Raw genomic sequence first — 19683 nt, forward strand, 5'->3', positions numbered from 1 at the left:
CCGGGGGGATGGGCGGGGCTGAGCTGTGGGCCTGGCCTCCAGGGGAGACGCCCCAGCACCTGTGGGCTGGCGGGGTCCTTGCTGGGGGTGGGCGCAATGCTATGCGTGTGGTGGGTGAGGTGGGGCCCCTGGGTTGACCTGGAGGCGGAACCCCACCCAGGAGACGTACCAGTCTGTGTACAACTGGCAGTTTGTGCACTGCCTCCGCCTGTGGAGCCATGTTCTTGGCAGCGTGTACCCCAGCGAAGCCCTCCAGCCCTTGATCTACCCCCTCTCCCAGGTTGTCATCGGCTGCATCAAGTGAGTCCGGGACTGCGGGGTGCTTCTGAGGGCCAGGGCCACTTGGGTTGTCCAGAAACAAGGTCAGCGTAGGGTCATGGTTACAGAGAGGCTTCCTGGAGGGCTGGGAGAGGCTAATTTTCCAGGAGGATCTGGGCAGTGTCCCCAGGGTCTGGGGTCTGTGACATGGCAGCAAGGCTAGGGGTGGGGCCTTCTGTGACTCGTGGGCAGATGGGCTGCTCCCTAGCACCTTAGTCCCAGGACACAGTACGATGTGCATTCTCAGGGTGCTGGGTAGAGGACAGTCTGAAGGGAGTTTGGGTTTGCAGGTTTCTTGGACAACAGGGCTGGTATTCATTCACATTGGTCTCCACATGTGGCCTGATGGCTGTTGGCCAGGAGGGGGCACCCCTGTCCTCTTGAAGGAGGAGTCTTGGATGCTCTCCTCAGGAAAGAAAAGCTTGAATGAGTGACTCTGCCACCCCACACCATAACTGAGCAAAGAGGCAGGTCCTTAAGGTGGGGTCTTCCTGCCTTGTTGTAGCAGAGGATTCCGTTGGTGCAGGTGTGACTTCTGACCCTGACAGAAGTGACAGGGAGGGCTCCTGCTGAGATTGGGGTTCCCTGTGAAAGGGCTTGTGCAGCTGGCCAGGAGGGTGAGGATTGTTTTGGGGTCTCTGAGGCTGGGCCTCTGTTCACTTCCCTCTTCCGGTGCCCCAGGTTGGTCCCCACCGCACGCTACTACCCACTGCGCATGCACTGTGTGCGCGCCCTGACACAGCTCTCGGAGCGCACTGGTGTCTTCATCCCAGTGCTGCCCTTCATCCTGGAGGTAAGCGGGCCACTGGGGCGGGGTGGGGCGGGCTGGGCCAGGGCTGGCGGGGCCTCTGCTGTCCTGGAGGCGCTTTCTGTTTCACTCAGAGCTTCTGAGCTCCACTAGGTGTCGCTTTCCTGAGTGCTGGTCCCTCACCTGTAGGACACCTGTACTCAGTGCCTTGCTACTTGCCCAGGCTGGTGATGTGTGTTGCTTGGCAAGGGTGGCTGCGAGGACGAGAACAGCTGTACTGCAGGGTGGACCTGAGGGGTCTGGTTTTAGGGCGCAGACTTGGGTTGATCTGGGCATTTGCCCAAGATTAGAGTGAGCAGGAAAGCTGGGCTCGAAGTCCAGGCCTGATTGCAAGGCTGCGTTCTGTCTTCTTCGTGCCCCCGTGTGTGCGCGTGTGTATCTGTTTGCATGCTCACAGCGCTCAGGTGGGGAAAGGCTGTGGTCCAAAGCCCACAAATCCACTGGTGGTTGGGCCCCAACCCAGCAAATACTCTGTCACGTCTCCCATTAGAGAAGCCTCAGCACCACTCATGGGACAGTCCAGAGTAGCGTGGTGGCGCGGCCAGCGCTGTGCTCCACACTTTGGCACGTGGGGGAAGGGAGCCCCAGTCTCCTGGTCTTGTGAACATCCTGTGGAAAACACCCACTCCCCTGGGATGGCCTTCCTCCCAGCCCTCAGCGTCCCTACTGGCTTGCTCTGGGTACCTGTCTCTGTTCCTTTCTGCCCATGGTCTCCTGTGGACTTTTCTCTTTTGCATAGCTCTCATACTGACCCTGCCATGGCTTGCCACAGCTGTGCCCTGTACATCCCTCTCACACGCAGGGGTGCAGGCCTCTCCTCTCCAGAGAAAACCACAGCCAGTAGCCAAACTCTGTGCCTCCATGAATGCCCTGCTCCCCCTCCCCCAGGTGGGAAGTCAGGCCGACCAACCTAGGGAGAGGGCAGCGCCCTGCCAGGGAGGCGCTGTGTTCTCACCAGCACCTCGCTCCCAGAATGGGCCACCCACCCCGAGAGGCCAGGCACGCTCCCACTCTGCTCCCCCTGGGCAGGCTTTAGCCTTTGGACCTGGGGGAGGATTTCTCCAAGAGGCCACAGCCAGCACCGACATGCACAGCCTGTGGTCTCTGCAGAGGACGTGGGAGGAGGAGCCGCCCAGCCCCTCGTCTGAGAGCTTGTGTCCCTTGGTGTGCTACTCCTGGGGAAGTAGCCCTGGCGCTGCGGTTTTGGGTGAGGATGACACAGGGACAGTGGACCTGTATATAGCAGGGACCATTTGTCTCCAGATACCGGTCCTTGTGGGTCTCTGTCCCAATTTTTAGGAGAGGGTCAGTAGCGTGTGTGTGTGTGTGTATGTGTTCTTGATCCTGGCCCCATTGGGCATAGCCCCACTCTGGGACGAAGGGACTCCCATGGGGGCCATTAGAGCTTGAAGGTGAGAAGACTCTTTGGAGGTGGGGTGGGGTCTGTGGGACTGCAGGGCTGGCACTACATCTGGCCCCTTGTTCTTGCTCTCAAGATGGATCTTGATGAATCCAGGGTGTGGGCAGGGAGTGGGGTGCAGACAAGGGTGCACTGGCTGTGGGGTGCACTGGTTTCAGATGGGGCAGGTGCATTGGGTGCATGTGGGGCAGGTTGCCGTGGTCATGGGGCGCCACCACCTGAGCTGATGTGGCGGCTGTGCAGGTTTTCCAGCAGGTTGACTTCAATAGGAGGCCCGGACGCATGAGCTCCAAGCCCATCAACTTCGCTGTGGTCCTGAAGTTGTCCAAGGTCAACCTGCAGGAGAAGGCCTACCGGGTGAGGCGGCGTCTAGGCCTCCCAGCGGGGGACCTGGGGTCATGGCAGACTGTGGCAGGGCACTGAGATTAGCTGCGACATGACTGTGGAGGCAGATGAGTTGGACAGGAGGGGACTTGCCACTATCCGGAGTATAAGCGTGGACCCTCATGGGTCTCCTGGGGTGGGGGGAGGGGCAGGTACTCCTTGGCCATGGCCCCCGTGAGTCTGAGTGTGGCTTCCAGAGAGGCTATGGGGTCACGGCCTCCGGGTCCCTGCTCTGCAGAGCGAGCTGAGCTGACAAGTCAGCCTGGATGGAAGTGGTCTGAACTCCTACACCCCCACCTATGCCCTGATGCTGTCCCCTGCCTGTGCTGCACAGGACGGCCTGCTGGAGCAGCTGTACGACCTCACCCTTGAGTACCTGCACAGCCAGGCACATAGCATTGCGTTCCCGGAACTGGCACTGCCTGCTGTCCTGCAGGTATGTGTCCGATGCCCAGCTCCCCCACCCCACCCATGCCCCTCGGTGGCTTGTTTAAAGGCAGACTAGACCGCCTTAACGGTCAGCTCCCCCCTTACATGGTGCACGTGGAGGCAGCCCTGTCTCAGCCACATAGCTAGCAGCACAACCTTACCAGCTCTGCGCTGACACCATCTGGCAGCCAAACTCCCGGGGCTGTGCTGCAGGGAACACGAGCTAAGGGGTGGGGCTGGTCTGGGCAGCTCAGCAAGGACTCCAGGACCAGACTGGGCCATGAGGTCTTTCCTGGGGAAGTTGGAACCAAATGGGCTGTGGGTCTGGCTGGTGTCCTGACTGCACGCTTCCCCACGGGGTCCTGGGTGTGGGTGAGGACTTAGGGCAGGCTCGGGTGGCAGGAAGCCCTGGCTGGTGCCAATGCAGACCCCACCTCAGCTTCCTCCAGGCAGCGCTGGGCGGTGGGGGTGGGGGGAGCCAATAGGGCGTAGGCGTCCTTCCTCTCGAGGTCCCTTCTGGGGCCCCCATGGGGCTCCATTTGCCTTCAGTGTAGGGGTTTCCCACCTCTGAAAGGCCTGTGCCTCATGGAAGCGTGGAGGGTTGCCTGTCCCTGTACGGCCCTGGGGGCGTAATCAGCCCCAACCAGTCACAGTCCTGCTTGGGGGGTGGGAGGGCTTCTCACACCAGATGGCACCTGGCTCAGAGGTCCTTCCAGACACAGATGCAAGAGTGCAGGGCTCTTATTTCTGAGCTCCAAGTCCCGGGGATTACGGTCTAAAACGGTCAGCAAATTTTTTTGGTAAAGAGCCATCTGGTATTTTAGACTCTGCAGTCCTCTGGATTCCACAGCGGCGTTAATTCTCTTGCTGGAGTACAAAACCCCACAGAGATATGTAATGAGTGTGTGGCTGTACAGCTTCATTCACGGAGGGGCACACTGGGTGTGTGCAGCCCTCAGGCCAGGCAGTCTGGACCATGTTGGTCACACAGGCCCCGCCCCCCACACACAGGTGTGTGCACTATGCCCCCTTCCGCCACACACACCCGCCTCCCTGTGGCCACATGTGGCTCTCACAGGCCCTGGCTGGTGACGGGGTGCAGAGTCACCCTGGGTCTGGAACAAGGCTGAGCCCCTTCCCTCTACAGCTGAAATCCTTCCTCCGGGAGTGCAAGGTGGCCAACTACTGCCGGCAGGTGCGCCAGCTGCTGGAGAAAGTGCAGGAGAACGCAGACCACATCTGCAGCCGGCGCCAGAGGGCCTCCTTCAGCGTGTCCAGCCAGCAGGCAGTGGTCAGTGGGGAGCTGGCGTCCGAGGGCACGTCAGCGTGTGGCTGGGGTTTGAGGGTTTGCCAGGATGGGCCGTGACCCTGCGTGTCCCGCCACAGGATGCCTGGGAGAAGCAGACACGAGAAGAGGGGACTCCGCTCACCAAGTACTACAGCCAGTGGCGTAAACTCCGGGACCGAGAGATCCAGCTGGAGATCAGCGGCAAAGAGCGGGTGGGGGCAGGGTCAGGGCTGGGGCCTAGCACTGGGACCCAGCCCCTAGCGCTGCCAGAGAGGCAGGAAAAGGGGCTGTTGGGGGGGAGAGTGGACCCGGGGACACACACTGGTGTTTGGGGGCTGCCCAGTTGTGTCCTGCCCTGGTGCCGTGGGTGCTGATGGATGGGACAGTTCCTGGCAGGGTGGCTGTCCAGGAACCCTGCCCAGTGATACTGACTAGAAGTCGCAGAAAAAGTGGCCCAGCAGGGTCCTTGTGTGGTGGGAGGGAGCAGGACTGAGTGTGCGAGGCACTCAGGCCAGCCTGATCAGGGCTCCTGCCAACGACTGCTCTGCGGTGGCTCTGGGATGGGGTCTCAGGGCTGCCTGCCTCCCCTCACCTGCTGCTCTGGTTCTGGGTTCTCCAGCTAGAAGATCTGGACTTCCCAGAGATCAAGCGGCGGAAGCTGGGGGACAGGAAGGATGAGGACAGGGTGGAGTTCAAGGACCTCTTTGACCTGGACAGTGATGAGGACAGTACCATGGACTTCTCAGAGAGAGGTGGGGGCCTGCACACCCCGGTCGTGCTCCTGGGGGAGGGCAGGCGTGCCTGGAAGGCGTCCCCAGAACTCCAGGAGCCAGAGGGCCACCCACTCGCACCTCAGTGCTCCTGTTTGCACGCCCTTGTCACCAGCCCCTTCTGCCCCTTCGCTTGCTCTGAGGTGTGTCCCCAGGCTCCACTTCCCAGGGCAGTTCTGAATCCTCCATGTACATGAAAGCTCGAGCATAGGGTGGGTGCAGTGCTGAGCCCAGCTGCCCCCAGTACGTGGGCCTGCTCCCATGGGCGCTTCTCCTCTGTCCCCAGGTACACCTAGGTCCTCTGGAGCTCAGCAGAGGGCTGGAGACGAGGAAGAGGACGGCAGCAGTAGCGGCGGCGAAGAATTCAGTGGCTCAGAGGGTGAGTGGTTCCTGGGGGTGAGGGCGCCCAAGGCTGTCATGGGCCTGGGTGAGAGGACGGCTCTAAGCTGGGCCCTGGGGATGCCAGGCCAGCTGCCCCATTCCTGCTGAATTCTGGCAGCAGCAGCAGCAACGGCAACGGCACTGGTAAATTAACTAGTGCTGAGTGACCCCAAGGCTGGCTTCTTCCTGATAAAGCAGGATTTGTGAAGCCTTGGTCCTTCTCTACAGAAGGAGGCCCAGACGTGGAGGCGGGGCTGGCCCCCCTGGAGCTGTGGCTGCTGGCCCAGGGGCCTGAGGATGAGCTGCAGGATCTACAGCTCTCGGAGGAGGACTGAGGGGCCCGCGTGGCTTGCGGGGGCTGACTGCAGTGTTCCCGTCTTGCCGGCAGTCGACCATGGGCCTGCAACTTCCTGGCCTGGCCGGCACTGAGCCCAGTGGCCCTGAGGTCAGCACTCATGCAGGGGGTGGACAGTAGATGGTGAGCAGGGTTTTATTTTTACAACAAAATGATCAAAGTACCAGGTGCTGTGCTGATCCCTGAAGTGGTGGCCTTGGGGTTGAAATGCACATGGAGCCTGCCCACGACTGCTCCCAGGGTGGCGGGTCCTGAGAGGGTCCCTGACCTCTTGCCTGATGTCAGGATGCTGAAAATCTCCCAGCAGCCCCAGTCCCAGAGGAGCCAGGGGCACAGCCAGGCCCCGCATGGCCTCTTGTCTTTGGTCTGCCTGTAGCTGCCCAGGGTACAGAGCCCCCCAGCTGTCTGTGCCGGGTTCTACAGCCACCCCATCTTTGGAAACACGTTCCTTTCCTCTTAAGTCACGTTTTCCTTTTTAAAATTGTTTTTGCATCCAAAACCAAAAGGAAAATAAGCCGTGGGGGTAGGGCCCTTGTCGTTGGAGCAGCCAGCACAGAAGGGCTGCGGGCCGAGCAGCCCGCTCCCACTCAGCACAGAGGCTGGGGGGGGTCTGCCGGCCCTGGGAGCAGAGCCATGGTACCGTTCTCTTGCTTGGGAGAGACTCGGCCAGCATAGGGAGAGGGGGTCATTGCCGGGGACAGGCGATGCTCCCTGGAGGCAGGCTCCCGCTCCGGTGCCCGCAGGGTTGGTGGCTGCAGTGGCAAAGCCACAGGGAAGCTGGCCATGTAGAAGACCCGGCCCAGGCGCTTGGCGACCTGCGGAGACATGGGCCAGGTGGGGCTTACGGCCACGGGCGCCCCGGTGCCGCCCCCTCCCTTGTCTGGGGACCGCCACCCCTGGTGGCACTCACCTGGGCCCGGATCTTGAGAGCTGGTCCTAGCTTCAGCCCCATGGTGGTCAGGAGGTGCTCCTCCGTCAGCAGAGGCAGGGTCTCCCCGTCTATGCCCTGTTCTCTGAAGACCTGGTGTGGGGCAGGGAGCTTGTTGGGCCCGAATGCCAGGCACGGCGCCTGCCCACCTGCTGCATCCCTCCGGCCCAGCAAGGGTCCCATCCTGGGTGGCTCAAGGCTCTCTGGAGAGCAGAGCCAGGAGGGTTGTCTGTGGTAGGAGAGAACAGTCTCCTTTGTGTTGGGCGTGTGTGAGTATCGAAGGCAGAAGCGCTGACATGGCAGGGGGACAGGGGAGCATGCACCAGTGTCTCCCCCACCCCATGTTTTGAGGAGAGGAAATTGGGGTAGAGAGGCCCAGAGGAATGGGGAGCTCAGGCGGGGGTCCCCCTCACCGGTGCATATTCTCCACAGCCAGACAGGCCCCCCACAAAGCTGCAGACATCGTCCACTGTCCACTTGCTGACATCCTCAGGGGTTGTGGCCTCCCCATCAGTGAAGAGTCCCCCCATGGTGCCTGGGTGGGGAGGGGGTGTTACTAGGGTTTGGGCCTGTCACCCCTATCTGTAGACCTTTGCCCTAACTTCAGAGACGTTGGATGGTGACTAAGAGCCATTGTTCTCCCATGGATGCCCTCCCCAGGGTGGGTCTCCTCCCGCCCCATGGGGGGATGAGAGCATTGGAGGTGCCCACCTGTGTGGAGGTAGGGGCTGACGGCGTAGGGCAGGCCCAGGGGCAGCGGAGAGGGAAGCACCGACCCTGGGAGAAACCCCTTCCCCTCTGAGCTGGCCTCTCCAGCTGTGGCCTGGCCCCCAACAGCCAACATCTCGGGGTCCTCTCCATCTGAGTCCTTGGGGGGCTCATCTTCAGAGCCGTCTTGTGCCCAGAGCCCAGTCCCCGTGGTCTCTTTGGGCTCGCTGGCATCAGTGCAGGCCGGGCTGGGGCCCCCCTTCCGTGGGGCTCCGCGGGTGGGCTCCCGGGGTGGAGTAGGGGGGCCGGGCCCTGGGGATCCCTGCGGGGGCAGGGCCAACAGTGGCGCAGAGCTGTGTCTCAGCACCAGCATGGCCCCACGGCGGGGCAGCTCCTCCACGCCATCTGGTGGGCGCAGTGCGGTTTGGGGCGCCAGCAGCTGAGGTCTGTGCGTGCTCTCCAAGTCCTTCTGACGCAGCAGCTCTGCGGACATCTCCAGCCTGGACCATGGGGAGCCAACAGCAGAGGGTCAGCCAGCTTGGCAGTGCCACCTCCTCCCCGTGAGCCGTGTCACCTACCTGGCCAGGTTCTGCTTCCGCAGGAGTTCCTGCTGCCTGGCAAACATCTCCGCCTGGGCGGGGGGCAGGAAGCCATAGCCTGGTTGTGAAGGGGACAGACAAGAAGCCAGGTGGCCCAGTGGGCCCGGGCTACCCAATCCCCTCCCCCAGTCTATCCGTGGCTTCAGCGAGTGCAGGGTGGGTCCTACAGGAGCACCGGTGGCCACAGCTCTGGAGAGGCACACCAGACGGCCGCATGCACGGGACCCTTCCCCCCCCCCCCAGGACAAAGGGCTGCAACACCCGCTCACTCCTCACCTGGGGTCTGGCACAGAGCCGAGGGCACCCCCAAGAGGGGAGGCCTGAGGTGGGGGCCCAGGGCGATGTGCGGGGCATTCTGAGATGACAGCAAGGGAGGTGGTTGTAACAGCTCCCTGTGGACGGCAGGGCGGTGAGCGCCGCGCGTCCCCTCCATTCCCGGAACTGCCCCGCCCCCACTCCAGCCGTCTCCGCTAATTGCCGGCCCGGCGGCGGTCCATGCGCCGCTCGCTCCGACTTCGGGTCGCGCACCGCCCCCGCCGGGCCCCCACTGGCGGCGCCAATTAATCTCTGCGGCGGCGCGGAGGCGCTGACCCGCCGGGCGGCGGCGACTGTAGCGGCGATTACTGCCGGGCGCGCCAGGGGCGGGGCGCAATTAGCTGCGATCCGGGAGGCGGCTGCAGACGCGCTGTGGGGCGGGGGTTGCCGCGTTGTTGGGTTTGCCCGGCGGAGACCGCTGTAGCCCTTTCCGCCTGGGTTCTCCGGGCCCCGACAAGCCCGGGAGGCCGCGTCCGTGCCGCAAAGGCTCGCGTCTGAATCGGTGGTACTGGGGGCGGGTATTCCCCGCCCCAGCTTCCAACTTTGGGGTTTCCAGGCCTCTCGCTGCCCCACTCTTCTGCCATCTGTCCCCTCTACACCACCCTCTTCACGGACTCCCCCAGTTTGCATCAAGCACCCTCACCTACCTGTTGGGGGAGCAAAGTCCTCCGCTGTCTCAGGGGCACCTGGATTCAGGGGATCCCACAGTTGCTCAATGCAGAGAAACTGCCCTTAACACCCTGTCCAGCGGGGTGGTCGCCCCACACATTCTGCGCAGCTCAGCGGGCGTCAGGCCCCTTCTGCACAGGCCGTGAACCTAGAGCTCGCGCAGTGCCTGGCACTCAGTACCCGCAGGGCTGTGTGGCAGTGATGGCAGAGTGCCCGAGTAAGGTACTGACAAGCTATGGTGGGGGAGGCTGTGGACCTGAGCTGCAGAAACTGGAAGATGTCTGCCCACCCCGGAAACAAGCACATGGAATAGGGAGGCCTCAGAAATGCAAGTGCCCCAGTACCTCTCTGAGAAGGACGGGGCGCCAGCTGGAGCGGTGCCCTCTCGGAGCTGAGCCAGGCCCTGCTTCCGACGTTGACCTGTGGATGAGGGCAGGTGGACCTCCAGACCACTGGGGCTCCTCACAGCCGCTGTGGCCACCTCCTGCCGGACCCTCAGGAGATCTGGGAGGGGGGATTGTGGGCAGCAGTCGTGACGCAGAGGCCAGGCTCCCACTGGGCTCTCTCTCCCCCCACCCTGGTGAGCCCAGTACAGTGGCCAAGGACACCACGGCGACGAGGAGCCCGCTGGAGCCCAGCCTCACCCACCCTGCCGGTGTGTCCCCGGGACAGAAAGATGAGCAGGCCATAGGGCAGGAGGCACACAGGTCACAGTGCAACACGCTAGAGGGTGCCGGGGTGGGGCGGGAGGCACCCCCATCCGGGGAAGCCTTTGGCAGGGATACGGGGAGGCTAGGAACCCAGTGCGGCGCCCCGCGAGGAGGGGGAGTAACCCACAGGCAAGGGAGGCCAGCGGCGCACGAAGGTCCATCCTGACAGGCGTTCTGGAGCCTTGAGGGGATGGGGTGTGCAAAGGCCCAAGTTAGGGCACAGCCCTGTTCCTGGAGGGCAGTGTGACCAGAGTCCAGGAGCTGGAGTGTGTCTCGAACCCTGGACTGAGGCTGCCCAGGTGACCCCTCCTAGCTAACACGCGGAGCACACTCCACGGTCTGATGCACTCTGCCGCCCATCCGGGCCCCTCCATCCTGCTCAGGGCCGGGCCTCTGAGTACCCCCGCGGCTCCCCACTTATGCAGGCTCTCGCCGCCGCCTGTTTATAAATTAATTACCCGAAAAGCGGAGGTGGGTCCTGCCCGGGCTGGGTGCCAGCCCGCAGAGCCCAGCCGGCGCGGCCGCCTGCTTGGATCCCAGCGGGGCCTCCGCGCCCCCGCGCGCGCCCGGCGGCCTCGATTATTTACAGTCGGCTCCGCAGCGGGGGCGGCGGCGCGGCGCCGTGATTGACAGCTCAGCTCCCGGCGCTGCTCCCCGGCGGCTGGCGCCCCCTCCCCCGCGCAGGCCAGCGGAGCCAGCCCCAGGCCGGGCAGGGAAAGCAATTAAAAAAGATTTTTAAATTATTAACATTTGGTGAATTATTCAGGCTCTCGGTGCCTGACTGCCCTGGGGGACAGTGCCTTGTGTAAGGAGAGGAAATCGTGCCCTTTTTTCAGCACCCCCTCAGCCACCTCCAGCCAGAAAAGCCAAGCTCCTCCAGATTGGGCTGGGGTCTTCGAGGTCAGGGTGCAGCTGGGAAGGGCGCTGGAGTGCGCCCCTGCGATGGTGGGTGGGACTGCTAAGTGAGAGGAGGAATGGACAGATGGCTGGAGCCAGCACGGGTGGGGGACCGCGCCTCCAGCTGGGGCCTCTTGAGTACCGGGGAGGTCCTGGAGGCCATATCCCAACTGCTGTCCACACTGCCTTCTGGACGTCCACCAGTGGACGTTCTGGGGCTGACTGCTCCCCTCCTCTTGGCCCCTGCTACTGGACACCCAGGGGCTCCCTGTTGGAGCAGCCCCGATCTGCAGCCGGAGTGGGAAGGCTGCAGCACACAGACCAGGGGTCCTCGGGAGCCCGCTTGGACTGGCTCAGCCCCGACCTTCCACTGTCACTTGGGCTCACCAGACTCAGTTTCTTCCTCTGTGAAATGACAGTGCCTGCACGTCGGACTGAGGGGGTGGCCCTGCTTAGTAAGAGACAGTGGGTGTGGGGCCACAGGAGACATGAAGGGGGGACCCCCAAGATCTACCCATATCCGTGGCTGCTTTAGGCAGAGGTAGGAGGAGAGTCATGCCTCCCTGTCCACCTACAAGGGGCTTGTGGGGGCTGAGGGGCTGACAGACCTGCATCCAACCTCAGCCTTGCTATCAGCAGCCAAAGACCCCAGGGCTTCTTTTCAGGGTGACTAGCGGCCTCCAGGAACAGGGAGATCCCAGGCACATACCATGGCCGGGGAGGCCCAGGTGGTAGAGACGCTGGGGGTCCTCAAAGGTGCTGGGCTCACTGAGTGCGGACACAAGCCGGCGATACTGGTCTTCGGGGGCCATCCTTGGCCCTAGTTCCGGCAGCAACAGAGTCTCTGTGGTGGGGGAGCACTCGGTGAGGGGTCTAAGTTCCACCCTCCCTCCTCCAGTGACCTGCACCCCCACCCCCGGTATGGCTCCCACCTTGGGGGGACTTGCTTCGGGCCTTCTTCTCCAAAGGGCAGTCACTGCTGACGTGGGGGGAGCGAGCCAGCCTCTTGCCCAGCAAGTCACCTGGGGGAGGGTAGAGTGAGCCCCACCCTGTGTCTCAGGGCCTGGAGGTGATGGAGGCTGGCAAGGACAGGGAGGCCCCAGGCTGGCCCCAGGCCCAGCTCAGCCCAGAACCACAGGCATCGCTGCTCAGGTGCCTGGTCACATCAAGGCCTTGCCAGGTGGAGTCCCAGGCCTTCTGCCAGGGGACGTGATACGGGGTTGGGACAGGGTGAGGGCATGGGACAGTGCTGACGCTGGGCTCTGGGCTCTCTGGGGTGTGTGTGTGTGTAGATGCAAATTTGTGGTAACAGCCTCAGGTGGCAACTCAGGACCCCACTGGTGCCCTTCTGCGCCCACCCAGCCAGACTGGTCTGTGCGAACAACGAGGCCCACTCAGCACCTTGGAGAGTTCGGGAAGACTTCTGATTTGACTGGGAACTACTACCTCCTGCTCCCAGAACAGGTGAGGACCAGCGGTACAAGGGTCTCAGGCCAGGGTGCCCCAAACTCTTCCTGCTCACAGAGGTCTCCTGGCTGTAGGACCCCGAGGCCACTTCAAGGCCCCTGAGGTTGGGCGCACCTGCCACCTCCACTGCTCCAAGGCACTTCACCCCGGCTGCACCCCTTGCTGCCCCCAGAAAGCCTGAGCCAACACCTGACCTTGCCTGCCCACCCGCCGAACGAACTGAGCTCTGGAGGGCACCTGAGCAGCCGTAAAGTTGTGCACAGCCCCCACCACACCTCCCCACGGCAGAGCAGTGGGGAACACAGGCCCCGCCGCCCTACGCTATTCTGTCAGGTCCCACATCCACGCCACACTTATCCAACTGCCTGAGCCAGCCCCTCTCCACCCTAGCCCCTGGCACCCCGACGCCATGCTCCCTCTTGAGCCCAAGGTCTCAGCTCAGCAGTGGTTCTGCTCTCCTCCCCACCCCCGTGCTGGCTCCCAGGTGCCAGCCCCCTCTCCATCCTCACAAGGCTGTCTGGGTGGGTGGGGTAAAGGAGATGCCGCCTCCTCTGTGACCCTGGCCCACTGTGACACCTGGGTGAGGGGGCTCTCCAGAAGCCCTGCCATTAGCTCCAAAGCCTAATTCCTTTTCCTTATTCCCTTAATCTGTCATTTTTATCAGACCGGGAAGTGCAGCACGATCAATCTCCACTTTACAGCTGACAGAATGGTGCTAATAACTTATCGATCTTGGCCACCTTGCTGCCACTGGCCTGGGCCCAGCGGCCCAGCCCCATGCCCTGCCCGGTCCCTACCTCAGGGACCCACCGGGAGGAGGGCGGGTACCACCAGCATGAGGACCCTGAGGAAGTCATAGTTCGCCCCCACCAGCCCCGGAGCATCAGGGCCCCAGTCAGGAGTACCCGACGTCCAGCTGTGGGTCTCGGCTGGCCCCACACCCCAGCCCCACACCCCCGTCTGGTCTATGATGACCCAAGGCTTGCACTTCGCCATGAAGTTTCCCATTTTCAAGGGTGGAACAAGCCCCTTTCTGTTAGGGGTGGGGGGGGGCTCCTCCTTCTGGGGAGGTAGGGCTGAGGGTGAAAGAGGCTGCAGTGAGGTCCTGCCACAGGGGCCTGGGGCTGCACCAGTGCTTGGTGAGGGACACAGTCACCAGACGCCAGCACGGACCCACTCCCACTCTCCTCAGGGGCCAGGACAAGGGCTGAGGGGAACAAGGGAAGCCTGGAGCCAGCGTGTGTGCGGGGCACTTTCTGCCGCGCACGTGAGCCGAGGAGCCCCCATGTCTGCCCTGGACCTCCGCATGAAGCGAGAGGGTTGACACCTTGACACAGAATGTGGCATGGTGACACCCAGACACGGAGTGCTGAGGCCCCAGGCACATACGCAGCTCTGGCTGGGAGCGGGGCGCACGTGCCTCTGGGGCACACACACAGTGTGTCCAGGCACCTGAGGCTCACCCGTGCTGGGGAGGGCCGGCTCAGAGCACCACAGCCATTGCGGGGCTCCTCCCAGATCAGGCTCCTCCAGATCGATGGCGCAATTAGATTTTATCAGCCGCCTGCTCAGCTGCCTCCCACCCCACCCCCACACAACACAGGCAGGTGTGGGGGCCCAGACAGGAGACCACCCCTGCCCAGCCTTCCTGAGAAGGCAGCCACTGCCTAGGGTTTGCAGGACAGCAAGGGACCCCTGCCAGCTCCTTTCACCCCCCCTGTCCCCTCAACTGTGCCCCACTCTGCCCCATCCTCAAGGGGCCCCTCTCTCTGAGCTCCTCTCCCCCACCCATTCTCAGGTGACGGACCCATGCTCCGTGGGGGCTGTGTATGTCCTTGCAGGCAACGCGTTTCTGAGAACGTCAGGCCTTGCACATCCCTGTCTGTCCTGCTTTCCTCTGTCCCGATGAGGAGTGGCTGGCGGTGGCCTCGGCCACTCCAAGTCCACCCAGCAGCAGCCTCACCGCTCCACCCATCTGCCCAGCTGGCTGGCTGGGATTAACACAATTACCATCACACAGAGCGCCCCCCCCCATGCTCCCCATCACCACCACCACCACCACAGGGGACAACCGGCCTCCTCCTCTGCCCTCCCTGGCAGCCTGCCAAGGCTGCTGAGGGTGGCAGTACCCAAAGCCACTAAGCGGAGACACTGGGCGGGGCAGGCGGGCTGTCCCCCACTGAGCCACTGTCTCCAGGCACCTCACCTGTGGCCCCCAGGCCGAGGTCCACGCCGCCTCTCTGGAACTCACAGCGGCTCTGATGCTCGGGCATAACGAGGTGGCCTCCCTGACACAGGCTGGAGACAAGGGTGGGGAAGTCACTGTCCTGGCTGCAGCAACACAAGAAGGGAAGGGAGACCCTGAGAGGCCATGTGCCCAACGGGAACACGTGCCTGACCTAGCTCAAGTGTGGGGCGCGTGTCACCTGGGCACAGCATCTTGGTGTGGCAATGCCTCTTGCATGCTGCTGCTGTGTGGCCTGTGACAGCACATGTGAGTGTATCCAAGAGAAACATCTCATCCCCCAGGGCCTGCCAAGTGTGTACTCTCAGTCCCCAGGGACGGTCTGTGTGCAGCCTGGCCACACTGTCTCCAGAGCCACCAGCCACCGACCACATCCCTGCCCCTTGCTCAGAGCGCAGCCAGGCACCCACCAGGGGAACAGGCGCCCAGAGAGCGCACCTGTCACACAATACGTCACTACTGCACCAGCTGCTTCAGAAAGAACGCTGCCCACGCTGTTTCAGCTAAAACTTGCAACCAGCCGTGGACCCCCAACTTCTTCAAGTCAGGAACCCCAGGGTCAGGCCACAGTCCAGCAGCCAAGGAAATGCATGTTCGAGGACACACGGGCCGCAGATGCAGACAGGCACACACACAGACGGGAGCCTGGTCCCCTGGTGTGCTTATGACACGGCTCTCCCCAAGGCTGCCCGCTTGGAGTGAACACATTTAACTGCTTTGTTCCCTCATTTCTGGTCCTGCTAAATCAGCTCAGTCCTACATCACAGAACCCCAGGCAGAGGAGCAAGTGAGCAAACCCCAGTGTGATAGGGGTTCTGAGAGCATCTCCCTTAGTCATCACAAACAACGGTCACCCCGCCACCTTGCAGCCTGGAGCCACAGAAAGTTAGCACCGGACAGAGGACAAACAGGGACAGCCCAACGCTCCCCCCTCCAGCCCCTTGCTCCCTGGCCCACCTGTAACAGAGCAGCCCTCCGGCCGCTGCCAAGGGGACCTCCGCAGAGTGACCTGGGAAAAACCCTAAGCCTCATTAAATAGCCCCCTGGCCCGGGCAGCTGCCGCTAATCCCAGCTGGCCCCTAAGCAGATCAGTTTCAGCACCAAGCATGAGGCCTGGGCCCCCTCCCTACCTCCTCCCCAGGAGAGACAGGCGCTGGGTGGGTGGGAGCAGGTCCTCCAGGGGACTAGCTGGCAGCCACCCCACCCCCTCGCATCCTCATCACTGGGGGTGGGGGGAGGTTGGAGGCGGAGCACTGCTGTCTCAGCACCTGGGAGGGGCTGGGGCCTGGAGGCGGGGCCAAGACTGCCTGAGTTCTCCCTTGAGGGGACCCCTTTCTGGTGGCCCCAGACTCCTGCGGGAAGTGAACCAACTCCGGGGAGATGAGCAGGTGAGGACAGGCCCCCTCAGTTTGTTCCCCATGAACCCTCAGCCCAGCCCCACACAGGGGCCCGGTCTGTCCCCACCCCCACGATGGCCAGCAGCTTTCACTTGCTGGTTGGTCATTCGGGCCCCTGCTGGGTGCTGTGGCCTCGTGGGGGTGATGCCTAGTGGGAATCAGGACACCCTGCTCTCTCTGCCTTGGGGGTTCACCTTGCCCTGCCCAGGAAAACCTGCTCTGGGCACTGAACAAACTGCCGGAAAGAACCACAAAGAAGCTGCACACACCAGACTGAAAGTGCGTGAGCCCTGTTCCTGGCATCCCAGTGTGAGGTTCCCACAGCCATGAAAACACCCTCCTCGTTACCCACAGGGAGGAGGCCCACCAGAGTTTTGGAGGCTGTCCGAGGGGGCGGGGCATGGGATAGCAGATGACCCAGAGCCTCAGGGAAGGGGGCGAGTGGAGGAGGGTGTGCTGGGAGGCTGACAGGAGAAGGACCTGACACTTCAGACCCCAACTTGCGTTGAGGGCCCCCCTGAGCTCCTCCAGACTCCCTCTGCGACCACCATGCTGTCCAGTCCTTGTCCATCTCTTGGCCAGCTCAGAAGCTTCAAGTGGACAGGGACCACATCGCCTGCCTGCTGCCCCATACGTGGGGCGTAAAGGGGAGCTCCAGGCAAGCATACTGGTCCACTGCAGGGTCAGAGCGACTGAGGGACAGGGAATGAATGGACAGACGATGGACAGACTGATGATACAGCCAGATGAACAGACAAATGGAGAATGACAGATGGAGATGGACAGGCAGATGGAGTGAGTGGTGGTGGCAGACAGGCATTATGGGACAGATAGATGGAGCCCAAGGACAGACGGGAAGAGACAGACACGGAGCGTGCAGGCAGCGTGAGGCTGGGCTGTGTGCCCTCCCTGGACAGACGGGGTGGGGCACATGGGTTGTGTCCTCTTGGCCACGCCCCCACCACAATTTCCCCTCTGGAAAAATCCAGAAACTCATCTGCGGCATTTCTAGATCCTGTGTCTGGACACTTAGGATACTTTCCCACTAGCTAAGGCTGTGCGGAGTTGGGGGAGGGGGGCTGCAGGCAGAAGGAGCAGCCCCTGGTCCCCTACCGCTTTCGCTGACAAGTCATCCTTACACTCCCCAAGCACAAGCCTCGTAAAATGTCACCAACGCTCATGACGATGCATAAAACCATCAGCTAAGCAGTCAGCTTCAACATGGGGTGCAAATAAGTTTGAAGATCTTTCATTGTAATCTGGCTCCAGGACCCAGGCATTCTCCCAGACATAAATAACAACGCACCAGGCACAGAGCCCGGCCAGGCGTGGGGAGGACAAGCCCAGGAAGCCCGGCCAGCAGGGTGCCCACTGCCCACTGGGCCCTCATCCTGTGGCCTCCCCAGAGGCCCGGGCTAAGGCTTGATCCCAGTGACCAGAAACCACAGCCTGGGCCCCACCCATGACTGACCATCCCTTTCCCGTCTGGAACCCGGACCCGGGTCTCCCCAATGCTCTCCCCGACCTCCTCATCAGGTCCCCTCATTTTTATCTCCCTCCATCCTGCTTCCACTGCCTGAATCAGCACGGACTGGAGCAACCCCCCAGCCTGCTAGGCCAGGCCTCCAGAGGACCTTTTCAAAACATACACCTGGTCATGCTCCTGCTCAAGAAGTTTCGGCTCCCGCAGGCTGGAGGAACGCCCAACAGGCCCACCACCCAAAGCGCTTTAGTGTCTAATTGAACTATACCTACTGGCTTCCCTCTCTTCCTCCCCGCCCACATCCCCTAGCCTCGTTTCTCAGCCAGTTCCCTAGTGAATTCCTATGCATCCTTCAAGACCCCTCTCACATTCTCATTCGCAGCTCCTGGTGGGTCTCTGGGAGGGTGGGAGGGGGAGGTCACGGCCTCATCTTTAGGCAGATGGGCTCAAATGGCCAGTCTTGTGTGGGAGGGGGGGTGCACTCTGCCTCCAGGGTTGGGCTGCCCAGAATCCACAGCTGTGCTGCTGTGAAGACCTGGGCACAAGTTGACAAACGGACTGACCACATACTAAAGAGGGGAAGAAAGGGTGGGAGGCTGGAGAGATTTCGAAGCAGACCAAGGGGAAGCGAAACAAGACCACCCTGCCCGCACAGGACCCTACCTGCAGGACATCTCTCGGAAGGAGATGTTCACATCCCAGTGGGTGTGGACTCTGCAAGGAGAGAAGCAGAGGATCAGCGTGGCCTGTAGGACCCGGCACCTGGACAGCAGGGCTCGTGTGGGGCATGTCCCCATCTGCCCCGAGCACCGGCCCGAAGGCATTGGGCTGGCTCGGACGGTCTCCAGCGCCATCTGGTACCAGTACAGCCGGCTGGCAGCTGCCACTGGGACAGGCTCACGGGGCAGAAGCCAGCTCCTGGCTTCAGCAGACAAGGGAACTGGGACGCTTTGAGCCTGGGCCGCCATATCTCTTTCTCTTGTTGCAGGGGCCCAGAGGGGCTCCCATGTTGTGCTGGGGTGGGGGCTGCAGCTTTCTCTGCATGTCACTCATGAGACTGAACCCAAATTCCTAGTCACTAGAACTGTCCCAGCTGAGATGGAACCAGGTCAGGCATGGATGGTTGGGCGTCAGCCCAGGTGAATGTAGGCCCCCGGGTCCTAGCTGCTGCCCAGTTTCCTCCCAAAAGTGACCACTGCATAGCGGTGGCAGCAGGAAACAGCCGTGCCCTATGCCCACACCTTCACCCACAGCAGTGTCCTTGGGAAGACCCGTGGGCTGAGGGAGGGCAGTGGGCGGCCTGTGTGGTGCCTCACTTAGGTGAGTGTGGGTGGCTTGGGGATGAGAGGAGATTCTAGGGTGGGAGAACCTGGGACATGTTAAAAGACTCAGCGGTGGGCCGGCCGAGTGGCTATGTTGGTTAAGAGCTCGCTCAAGGGTGTGAGCTCTAAGCAACAGCAGTTCGAGTCCCAGCCCGAGCTGAGCTGCCAACAGGTGGCGGGATGGCTCAGCTAAAAAAAATAATAGACTCAGCGGGAACAGAAAAGGCCTGGAAATTCTGGGGATGTACAACACATCCGTACAACAGATACGGATGGACAAAGGGGTTAGTGGACAGAGGACGTTCCTCTGCCATGAGGGGAGCGAGTGTGAGGTCAGGAAGGGTGGCCTCAAGCCTGGAAGGGACACTGAGGAGCCAGGAGAACTGCTAGCTATCAAGGAGAGTGAGCTCCCCTACTGCCCTTCTCCTGAGCCCCTGGGCAGACCCCTCCCTGCCCCCTACCAGCAGTTCTGTCCCTCTCAGCCCTTTCTCCACATGGAATTGCATGGGCCCCTCCCTGGCCCACCGCTGGTGGTGCCTGCCCCCCATCAAAGTGATTGATCCCTGGCTTGGCCCTCGGTCCCCAAGTGGGGGCAAGGTGGGCTCTCACTGTGGTCCTGTGAAGTGGAGGAGGCTGGGCTGTCCCTGGGGGTCCAGGCTTTGTTTCAGCTGTGGCAGCTGCTGATAGCCCGAGGCACAAGCTAAACTCAGGCCCTGTCCCCAGGGCAAAGGAATCCCCCCAGGCCTGGATGTGCCTTTAGCCGCCTGGAGACCTATCTTGATGTCCCTGC

General features: G+C 62.3%; 2 protein-coding genes across 8 annotated transcripts in view; one reads left to right on the forward strand and one right to left on the reverse strand.

Annotated features, from left to right (window-relative positions):
• NOC2L (NOC2 like nucleolar associated transcriptional repressor) overlaps positions 1-6613 on the forward strand; it is a 12898-nt gene extending 6285 nt beyond the window's left edge. For both annotated transcript variants that reach the window (XM_019658471.1, XM_019658472.1), the window contains exons 11-19: positions 161-300; positions 1000-1111; positions 2790-2903; positions 3265-3366; positions 4507-4650; positions 4746-4859; positions 5267-5399; positions 5704-5796; positions 6027-6613. In XM_019658471.1, coding sequence (XP_019514016.1) covers positions 161-300; positions 1000-1111; positions 2790-2903; positions 3265-3366; positions 4507-4650; positions 4746-4859; positions 5267-5399; positions 5704-5796; positions 6027-6133 — 1059 coding nt within the window. In that variant the 3' untranslated portion in view covers positions 6134-6613. The remainder of the gene's footprint in view (positions 1-160; positions 301-999; positions 1112-2789; positions 2904-3264; positions 3367-4506; positions 4651-4745; positions 4860-5266; positions 5400-5703; positions 5797-6026) is intronic.
• The window catches only part of SAMD11 (sterile alpha motif domain containing 11), a 19213-nt gene continuing 5804 nt past the window's right edge, over positions 6275-19683 (reverse strand). Inside the window, exons 4-15 of one of the 6 annotated variants that reach the window (XM_019658465.1) lie at positions 18235-18285; positions 14653-14744; positions 11912-12001; positions 11689-11823; positions 10210-10263; positions 9717-9876; positions 8665-8780; positions 8368-8446; positions 7793-8289; positions 7495-7616; positions 7064-7174; positions 6275-6968 (exon numbers count right to left, since the gene is read on the reverse strand). In XM_019658465.1, coding sequence (XP_019514010.1) covers positions 6741-6968; positions 7064-7174; positions 7495-7616; positions 7793-8289; positions 8368-8446; positions 8665-8780; positions 9717-9876; positions 10210-10263; positions 11689-11823; positions 11912-12001; positions 14653-14744; positions 18235-18285 — 1735 coding nt within the window. In that variant the 3' untranslated portion in view covers positions 6275-6740. Of the gene's footprint in view, positions 6969-7063; positions 7175-7494; positions 7617-7792; positions 8290-8367; positions 8447-8664; positions 8781-9716; positions 9877-10209; positions 10264-11688; positions 11824-11911; positions 12002-14652; positions 14778-18234; positions 18286-19683 lie in introns of all 6 variants that reach the window. The other 5 variants (XM_019658464.1, XM_019658469.1, XM_019658468.1 and 2 more) reach the window with 5 other exon arrangements.

Source organism: Hipposideros armiger, unplaced genomic scaffold (assembly GCF_001890085.2).
Source record: "Hipposideros armiger isolate ML-2016 unplaced genomic scaffold, ASM189008v1 scaffold_284, whole genome shotgun sequence".
Lineage (NCBI taxonomy): Eukaryota > Metazoa > Chordata > Mammalia > Chiroptera > Hipposideridae > Hipposideros > Hipposideros armiger.